Source organism: Microtus ochrogaster, chromosome 7 (genome assembly GCF_000317375.1).
Source record: "Microtus ochrogaster isolate Prairie Vole_2 chromosome 7, MicOch1.0, whole genome shotgun sequence".
Taxonomy (NCBI): Eukaryota; Metazoa; Chordata; class Mammalia; order Rodentia; family Cricetidae; genus Microtus; species Microtus ochrogaster.
The window spans coordinates 53,803,906-53,814,415 of NC_022014.1; the positions used below are offsets into that span (position 1 = coordinate 53,803,906).

The window sequence follows — 10,510 nt, forward strand, 5'->3', positions numbered from 1 at the left end:
CGGGCAAAGGCAGGAGGAGCTCTGTGACTTCAAGGCTAGCGTGATCTACAAGAGTTCAAGGCCAGCCTCTATTACAAAGTGAGAGCCTTTTTCACAGATAATTAAATAAATAAATAATAAACACATGAAGAGATGTTTAGCATTGTGAACAAGTGGACTCATACAAACAGAGACCATAAATTGTTACCAATCATGGGGCAGTTGTGCCGAACATTATCAAGGATCTGAAAAAGCTAGAGCCCTTATCCCAGTGGGACATAAGATGAGAAACCACCTTGGGAAATAATGGGGCAATTTCTGCAAGACTGAGACAGAGAAAGACCACAGAATTCCAGGCCAGTCTGGGTACATAACAGGAATCTGTTTCAACACACCCCACGAAACACACAGTCAGCCCTGGGTCTACCCATAAGAGAAAGCTTACGTCCTCATGGACTCTTGGATGCAGACACTCCTAGCAACATTAAGTCATAATAGCCAAATGGAAGGGACAGTCTACAACTTGATGAGATCAAGCAATTAAATTTGGGCAGATTCTACGACCTAGATGAATCACAGACATATGATGCTAAGTGAAAGAAACCAGATGTCAAAAGTGAGTGACCGGATGAAACGCGCAGGCAGGGTGGGTTTATGAGCACAGAAAGCAGATGAGCTCTTTCCTAGACCCGGGGACCGTGGGCGGGAAGAAGGGCCGCAAATTCAATGTTTTGTGGGGATGAGGCTAGAACTCTGTAATTTCCTAAATACTGAACTGGGCATTTGCAGCAAGTAAGTTTATGGCATGTAAATTATACTGTAATAAATCTGAAAACTTTATCCAAAAGGGGGCAGTTCAGGACAGATGGCCCCTCTTGGTCAGGCGATATCTAGTAAGGGCTGGAAATCGCTCCTAATGGGGCTGTCTGCTCCTGCTCAGACGTGACCTTGTCCCATCCGTCCAGTCACTATGCAAGGTGGACGGACTTCCATAATCCTGTTGTGTAGATGAGGGAAGGCAGCCTCACGGCTACTCTTAGTAACAGTGTCAAGGGCTTGCAAGTAGAGCCCAGACACAGCACCCTGTGTACCAATTACTATCTGAAGAAATAAAAATGGGAGAGGTTGAAGGACTCGGGCCTGGATTGTGTCGCAATGCTATGGTCTGAGTGCGGATTGAGAGGACTCCTCAGATGTTCCCATATTGGATATTTGACCTTCAGTGTAGCAATGTTCAGGTGGCAGAGCCTGTAAGAACTGGACCTCATGCTGGTCTCAAGTGAATTGGTTTTCTCAAGAGCTTGCTGTTGTAAAAACCAAGACTGTCTGGTGCTCTTGTTCCCTCCTGCATTTCTGTACCATGTTGTGACACAGCCAGGGACTCTGGCCAGCCCCGCAATTGTGAGCCAACTAAACCTTCATCTCATTAAGGCTTGAGCCTCAATTACTTTGGTATAGTAACAGAAAACAAAGGTGGACAGACCCCTCCTTGCTAACTATCTGCTTCAGAGTGGGTGTGAAGCAGGAACAAGTGCTTTGCTACTGCCTTCCACTCTCAGAGGAAAGTTCCCTGTCTCCCATGTCCCCTTTTAAAGCTATAAAGCCTGAAATTGCCATTCTGGAGGTAGCATCCCTTTGTCCAGGCCCCGTTGATAAGAACTTTAGGTACTTAGGGTCACCTTGCCCTGCTGAACAATTCCTGCCTGTACATTCGCAGAAGCTGCCCTCCCTCTACCCACACCATCCCACCCTGCTCTCTCCCTAGTACACCCACGTCTCTCCATCTCCATCTGCACACATGCCTGGGGCTTCCACAACCTCTGGACATATTATTCTGAAAAGGAGATTTTAGAAGTTCGAGCGTAAGAGACACCAGCTGCCCGCAGCTGCCTGAGATATGGGATGCTCCAGACGTCATGAATTAGCCACAAGGAAGAAACTGCTTAGGTTATACGAGCAGAGCCCTGCAACTGATCAGAAGAACAAAGCCAATATTTTGATATTTTGATTGCCTAGATTCCCTGGGTCAGCATCAAAGGACCTACCCTCTTTATAGGAGATAAACTGTCCCTTCTGTCACGAGATCTGCACTTTTAGTTCCATAAGCTGTTCCTAATGTTTAGACATCTGTTTGGGACATTGTCAACTGACTTAAGGCAATGGGATCCATCACACTGAGCTTAATTTTAGTAGAAAATGATAATCTCCAACAGGTAGGTTGGACTGTTGGTACCCAAACCTGACTGCCAGGTGTGTAGTAAAATGCAAGCAACGTGCTCTGCCAGGCATAGTGGAAAGTTATCATCACTCACACAGTTGTCACCAGATAGAAAATCTCCTGGAAACAAATTGAGACCCCAGAAACAGACCCCTGCGGGTTGGACAGGTTGACAATGACACAGACGGTCCTTTGGATCATTGGGAAAGACCGGATTCCCGGATAAAGGGTTTCCGGATGGGGATGGGGATGCAGAAGATAACTAACTGCACCCTCATAGCAGTGGGACCTTAAAGTCTTTAAGTCCAGGAGCTTAAAGTCTTCACAGTAAGAGGCAGTGCTCTTCTTAGAAAATAAAAGTTTCCCATCTCTAGGCATGGAGGGGTGTTTAAAGATATAAAAGATACTGACCACAAAGAAGATGTGTTTATTTGGCCACAGTTCATCTAAGAACTTACGTCTATAGAAAGACACAGTGAAAACGTGACTCCTGAACCTGCCGCAGTGATGCGCTTCTACTGTCGTGTGACCTTATAAACAGCCACTCAGCTTGCTGTGGGGCTCAGTGAAATACCAGCTGTCTGTCTGGCAGCACTTGGCACGAGCGGCTGCCCACGACAGATGCAGCACGTTCTGGGGCAGACCAGCTGAGCCCAGCTATAAAACCCTCAAGAAGAGACGCAGCCCCAGGGCACCGTTGTGAAGGATGTGAGACTGAGACACAGTCTCGCCGGCTTCTGTTCACGCAGGGGCCGGAGTCAGAATATCTCTAGAATACATCTCACTTCTCCAGCTGAGGAAGAACATCATTTCCAACAGTGGCGGTGCTGATGACTGCAGAGTGTGGGGTTGGTCTAAGACAGAATGGCTGACACCTTGAAGGACTCATTTCTAGAATGAACTGGGTTTTGTTCAGAGTTTGTTACCAGAGATTTTTGTTTATTTGGTTTGGGTTTTTTTTTTCTTTTTTCTTTGTTTTTGAGACAGTGTCTCCCTGTATATCTCTGGCTGTCATGAAACTCACTATGTAGACCAACCTGACCTCAAACTCAGAGATCTGCCTGCCTCTGCCTCCCTAGTGTTGGGATTAAAGGATGCTAAGCAGGTGCTCTGTCACTAAGCTATACCTCTAGCCCCAGGACATCAGAGTACAGCCTGGTCTTGCTCTTTCCCGTTGCCATAACAGAATGTCTGAGACTGGATATCTAATAAGAAAGAAAGGTGGTGCATGGTTCTGGAAGCTGGGAAGTTGCAGAGTGCAGTGCCAGCAAGGACTTCTTACGTATTCCCAATTCATGAGAGAAAACAAAAGCAAATATGGGAGACAGGCTCGATTGATAGCAGTGCATTGTCCTTCCAGAGCAAAGCGTCACTCACTAGAGAAAGCATTAGTTTTTTTTTTTGTTTTTTTTTGTTTTTTTTTTTTTTTTGGTTTTTCGAGACAGGGTTTCTCTGTCCTGGAACTAGCTCTGTAGACCAGGCTGGTCTCGAACTCACAGAGATCCGCCTGCCTCTGCCTCCCGAGTGCTGGGATTAAAGGCGAAGAAAGCATTAGTTTATCTTTGAGAGTTCTGCTGAGGAGCCCGTTGCTGTTAGAGATTAGATAGATGTAAGGTGTCTATATGCCATACAGCAGGGCATGGCACAGTTCAATGGGCGTCCCATCACAACTCCCTGGGCAGCAGGTGTCCTGGACAGAAGGATGACCGCTTGCCACCTAGAATTAGAAAAAGGAGAGGCATCAAAGAGGGAGGCAGAGCAGGAGAGTGTGATTCTTCTTCCTGGCAAAGGTCAATCCCAGTGACAGATGCATATGCAGAGTGGGAGATGCTTCATGGCAAATCAGAATGATTGACAAGGGGCTGGAGAGATGGCTCAGTGGTTAAGAGCACTGACTCCTCTTCCATAGGACCTGGGTTTGATTCCCTGTGCCTCCACTGTGACTCACAACTATCTATGACTCCAGTAAACAGGATATCCAATGTCCTCTTCTGGCTTTCATGGGCACTGCACACACCTGGTGGACAGATATACATGCAGGCAAACATTCACATACATGAAATAAAAGTAAATAAAGTCTGAAAAAATTATCAACAAGCCATATGGGGTGGAGAGTGGACAGTGACCACGGAGGGGGCTTCCAGCACTATTGCCCACCTCATGTTATATCTTTCCACTTTCAGTTTGTGGAAGTAGCTTAGAGCTTGGGTCAGAAACTCACTGGAGAGATGGCTCAGTGGTTAAGAACACTGGCAGCAGCCAGAAGCTGCACCTCTGTACACAGAGCACTGGCCCACCCGAGAGAACTGCAGGACTAGAAAACCCCATCTGACTCCTTGTCCAGAACTTTGTGTAGCTTTCTCAGACCGTGTTTGGATATTTGAGCCCCCATGTTGGACATCATATGTAAACGCATTTTTCTTTGGGCCTCCAGCACACAAAAAATGGCATGGAGACTTATATATAATTATGAAAGCTCAGCCTATAGCTTAGGCTTGTTCCACTAGCTCTAATAACTTAGATTAATCCATTTACATTAATTTATGTTTTGCCTCATGGCTTTTTACCTCTCTCCCATCTTGCACTTACTGTTTCCTCTCCATGTCTTCTGGTGTCTCTCTCCTGCTTCTCCCCTTCTCTCTCTGTCTGGAAGTCCCGCCTAACCTTTTCCAGCCTAGCTATTGGCCATTAAGCTCTTTATTAAACCAACCCCAAGGTACCTTGACAACACTCATCTTCACAGTATAAAAAAAAAGATTATTCCACAACACCCTTCACACACACCATGGCTATAGGAGCAGGGACCAACTCTACCACGAGCCTTTTGCACCTCCGTCTTCCTGGTCCAGAACCTGCTCTAGGAGAGGAGGGGCCTTAACTAAATGTTTATTGAACTGTGGTGATCTTTCAGTGTGGTGCCACCTCTGTGATGAGCACTGGACAAAGAAGGTGCCTGTTAAATGCTTGACTGAATACTTGTTTGTAGGTCAGCAGACAGAACAAATGCCCTTGGCCTCCTTTACCTTTGCCTCACCTCATGCAGCCTGCCGGGAGATGTAGCCTGGCTGTGTTGTAACCCACCTGAGCCATTCTGCCAGCAGCTAGGAACTGCCCCATGGGAGACTGACATGCTCAGCCTCCATCATTCTGGAAACTTCCATCCAACCTGTATCCAAACTGTCAAGATATATAGCTTCAGCTTGGGAAATTCAGACATGTGTTGGACACACTCCAGATGTTCTCCAGTGGTATGGTAGAGATGGCAGACAGCAGAAGATGGTAGGTCAAGATGAAATGAATGGCATTCACACTGTTAGTGAAAGCATCACTTTCTAAAATATCAGTGTGGCCGGGACTGTGTAATATGAACATATAGTGTTTGCACATATGCACATATGTGTTATCGCCATACATCTTGGAGAATTCATGTGCATATGTATATGTTCTCTAAGCCAGAGACATTATCATCACCAGGAAACTTGTTAAAATGCCTGATCACAGGCCTGCTAAATGAAAAGCTCTGGTTGGCCCCAATCTATGCTTTAGAAATCCTGTAGTTGGTTTTGTTTGTTTACTTTTTGAGGGCCTGCCACCCAGCTCCCAAATAAATACATGAGTGGCTAGCCTTAGCTTGGCCTGTTTTAGCTAACTTAAATTATCCTGTTCTCTTTAACTACATTTTGCTTCTGGACTTTTTACCTTTCTTTATCTTTAATATATATATATATATATGTATATATATACATATATATGTATATATATGTATATATATATATATATCTTCCTTTCTCCGTAGCTGGCTGTGTGGCTGAGCCCTGGCATCCTCCTCTCCTTCCTTTCTCACTCCTTGTTCTTCTCTCGAGCCTAGATTTCTCTTCCTAGTCATTCCCTCTGCATGGAAGCCCTGACTATCCCTCTCCTGCATAGATATTGGCTGTTTAGCTCTAGTAGACCAATCAGGTGTTTTAGGCAGGCAAAGTAATACAGCTTTGCAGAATTAAACAAATGCAACATAAAAGCATGCAACACATCTTTGCATCGTTGTACCATGACCTAAACAAATGTAGCACATCTTAGACTAATATTCCACAGCAGAATCCCCCTCTGCAGTCCTAATGCCTTCCTGGGTTTGAGAAGCACTGGTGACAGCCTTCTCCTTCCTCGGGCTCACCCGTGTCTCTGCTCTAGGCCCTGATCCAGCTGCCCCCCTACATCTCTCAGTGTGATGAAGTGCTGCAGTTTTTTGAGACAAGACCTGAGGACCTGAACCCTCCCAAAGAGTAAGTTGGTCTGTGGGCTTCCCCAGGGGATACCTCCCTCCCTCTTCCCCTCCTGCTGTCCTTTCTGAACTACAGGAACCCAGAGTCAGTGGAGTATAAACTAAGCCAGAGTTCATTGTCTTGACCCCTAGAGGGCTCACTGCCTGCAGCCAGCATAGGCACTGGTACATGGGTAAGGATGGTCCCATCTGACAGGGACTAGAACCTGGCTCAGCGTTCCCGTTCTTCTACACTACCACCATGCTTACCAAAGAAAGAGTGCTATGGCTGAGTAGACTGAGACTCTTTCCTGGGGCTCCACTCTCCCAAATGCATAGAAAGCTTGGTCCCAGGATCTGAAGCACTTATCAGATAAAGGAAGAATCAAAGAAGGATCTTTCTTAGAAGAAGCCTGGGTTCCTGGGGTAGGCTTAGATTCGTTAACTCACTGAGGATGCTCTGGATAGAGACTGCTAGCGTCCTAATGGAATCAGCTCAATATATATCACAGAAGATGCTGGGAGATAGAGACTGTCAGCATCCCAATGGGATCTCAGCTTAGTACCCAATACTGAGGATGCTGTGGGGTGGAAACTGTCAGCATCCTAATGGGATCTCAGCTTAATACCCTATACTAAGGATGCTGTGAGGTGGAGACTGTCAGCGTCCTAATGGGATCTCAGCTCAGTACATACACTGAGGATGCTGTGGGGTGGAGACTGTCAGCGTCCTAATAGAATCTCAGCTCTACCTAACACTGAGGATGCTGTGAGCTGTGAAATAGAGAGTCTCAGCATCCTAATGGGATCAGATCAGAACATAACAAGGACTAACTGGCTCTCTCTCACTCCTATCTCCTATACAGGGAGCATATTGGGAAGAAGAAATCAGGTAAGCATATATTCCATTCTCTTCTTTTCATTCCTGCCATGTACCCTAGTTGGGTTCTACACTATGAACACCACAATGCAGATGAATGGTAGGTGGATGGATGGATGGATAGATGGATGGATGGATGGATGGATGGATGGATGGATGGATGGATGGATGGATGGATGGAGGATGGATGGATGGATGGGTGGATGGATGGATGGATGATGGAGGGATGGAGGATGGATGGATGGATGGATGGATACATAGTCAGATGAATGGTAATTGGGCATGTAGTTGGATGCATGTGTGAATAGACAGATAAAGAATGGATGGATGGGTAGTTTTGTATGTGGACGATTGAATGAATGAGCTGATGATTGATAATTAACTAATACCTGGCCCCGTCTCCCAGAAGAAGGATTTGAGGCTGTTTTATCCCTTGACAAACTATTATGAAGTGGATGAGATGAGAGTGCCCTTGTGGCATGGGAAGACAAATGTCTTCCTAACCATGCTGCAGAGGGTTCTGTGCCTTCATTCCACTTTATACAAAGCAATGTGGACACTCAGAGCCTTTTCCAGTGCTAGGGGGCCGTGAGATAATACGGGGAGAGGTGAGGTGATAGAGGCCCTGAAGCATGGGGACTGAGGGTGAGCTTTCCAAAAGGAGAAGGGAATCCCATGCTGAGAGGACAGCAAGCATTGAGGGAGGGAGAGGAAGTCCGCTGCAGATCTGGGCCTTTGACAGCCTCAGCTCTGGCTGGCCTCTCAGCTTCCTTCAGTCCACGGTCCTTGGCAGACAGACTTGGTGCCTGTCACTCAAGCCTTGCTGGGCTCCTTTCTCACCCAGGAAGCTTTCTTCAGACAGCCTTTCTATTCTTAGGGTGTTGCCACTCTTCCAGCAGAGGTGGCCATGGAAAAGAGAAGGTGGACCTGGGGGTGATGCATGCCCTGGCTGCTGCAGCCCAGAGCCCTGCCCTCTGATCTCCTTGAACACCCAGGAAGTTTGAGGGACTCCATGCATGGAAAGGAGGAGGTGCAGGCAGAGATTCCAGAAGTGAAAACTGATGACCTTACCTCAGTTTCCTCATGCATGACATCCAGGTCTGGGGTATGGCTCAGTGGTAGAACACTTGCCGAACATGCCCAAGGTCCTGGTTTCCATTCAAGCACACGCATGTACACATGCGTGCACACACACACACATGATAATGTGTTTTATAGGATTTATCAGAGGCTCTATAGTAGTAGATGTAAAACACTTTAATAGTAATATCTAACTGGTGCTGTTTCATTACCGCTCAAGCCTGTCACTCAATCCAGATATCTCTGGGAGCAGGTCCACCTTTCCGGGGTTTTGGTCTCTCTTTTCTGCTAGGAGCAGGGCCTGGGTCAGCTTTTCAGGCCTCTAGGCTGATCATGGTGGAAAGCGAGGACAGAAGCTATTCCTCGTACATTTTTCCTTGAAGCACAACTTCTGGGATTTGTCCCAGCCCCGTGTGCTCACTGACTGTATCTGGCTCTCCTTTGGCGTTTAGTGGGCACTGACCACAACCGTGGCATCCTGCTAAAGCTGCAAATGTCCCTCGGCCAGGGATAATGACACATTTCTTTTCTTAGCAGAGAGCAGCTGCCTCAGGGCTGGTCTCAGAATTTCTGGCTTTGAGTATGCAAAACCTCCCCTAGAAGGAGCCGGAGAGGAGAGAGGGAGTGGGCAGCTCTGGTTAGTGAAAATAGGAGTGTCCGGTTGGAACAGGCTTGAAAAAGGGGACCTGTCTGGAAAAGAGAGCCCAGGCTCTAATTTGTGGTGACCGTGGTTGACATAACTCACCTGCAATGATGGGTCTCAGGTTTATTTATAGTCCCACTAGCTTGAATGTGGCACCTTCTTCATTCGGACTCTGAACCCTTGAAGGGTTCCTTATTTATCTGACCAGTGGACAGTGCCTTGATTTTACAGCCAGTCTTCTTGATTGAATTTTAAAGAGATTCCAATTAAAAACAGACCTTACTCCTACATTTTCAGTGATACACTCTGGATGGGAGAAGGCTTGTCTGTCCCTAGCACTGCCTGGTCACAGCCAGCTGGCTCCTGCAGACTTACTCATGTGGCCTCAAATTCTGCTCATCAAAAAAAAAAAAAAAAAAAAAAAAAAAACAACTCACCACAGTTGAGCAGGTCATCTGATGGCTTGCAAGAGCTTTTCTTCTTGATTTTTGCTTATTTATAGATTCTTATGGAAGGAAAAAACCTCACTTTGGCATTACTCATCGTTTTAAAAATTCAAGACTTGTCATCAGAAAGAAAAACCACCTAACTCAAACGTTTATCCGGTAGAGTAGACACTGTGTGGCTTGAGAATGCTTTCAGTGTTAATGACAAAAACCACCCTTCTGCTGTCGATTCCTTGGTCACGTGATATAGTCTAGGGCTCTTGATTTCATCCTTGGCAACTTCTATAACCTATCTGTCTCAGATGTTCCTGCTACCAATTATTATCAGGCTTAGTTGCAATATCACACTCTACCAGTAGGGGTCCCAACGTGATACCTGAAGTCTCCTTTAAGGTTCCCAGTCTAATCACGTAACTACCAGGACTCTTGTCCTTAGTGTTGATAAGTGGGGTGTTCTGAGTAAAATGCAGACAACTTGCTCTGGAAGCAGTGCTGTAAAGAAGCTCCTTGCTCTTCTGAAGAAAACCCCAGCAAAAAACTGCAGTCTGAAGCCCAGAGCCACAGCCCTGAGCCCTGTGCCCTGCAGTGCTCTGCTCATGCAACCGAAGACCTGATTCTGTCACTCAGTATACACTAAGCTCCTACTGTGTGCCTGGCAGTGATAGGTCCCGGGGAATGTCAAGGCAAACAGGTACATAAGCAAAATAAAATAAAAGGGGAGATGTGGGCAGTGGTGGCACATGCCTTTGATTCCATCACGCCAAAGGCGGAGACAGTTGGATCTCTGAGTTCAAGGCTAGCCTGGTCCACATAGTGAGTTTCAGGACAGCCAGGGATACACAGAGAAACCCTGTTTGTTGGGGGTGGGGTGGGGGATATTTGATATTTGCTAAGACAGGAAGTCATTTAGATCTAAGTCTTTAAATATTCTTTCTTCCATTTGGATATTTATTGAGCCCTGTTAGGTACCACCCATAATCTAGACCATGAATTGATAAACTGTTTT

The 10,510-nt window shown here is 46.3% G+C and overlaps 1 protein-coding gene across 3 annotated transcripts in view; it reads left to right on the forward strand.

Annotated features, from left to right (window-relative positions):
• The window catches only part of Sh3pxd2b (SH3 and PX domains 2B), an 85,000-nt gene that overhangs the window by 46,787 nt on the left and 27,703 nt on the right, over window positions 1–10,510 (forward strand). For all 3 annotated transcript variants that reach the window (XM_026780326.1, XM_026780327.1, XM_005350365.2), the window contains exons 5-6: window positions 6,386–6,477; window positions 7,322–7,347. In XM_026780326.1, coding sequence (XP_026636127.1) covers window positions 6,386–6,477; window positions 7,322–7,347 — 118 coding nt within the window. The remainder of the gene's footprint in view (window positions 1–6,385; window positions 6,478–7,321; window positions 7,348–10,510) is intronic.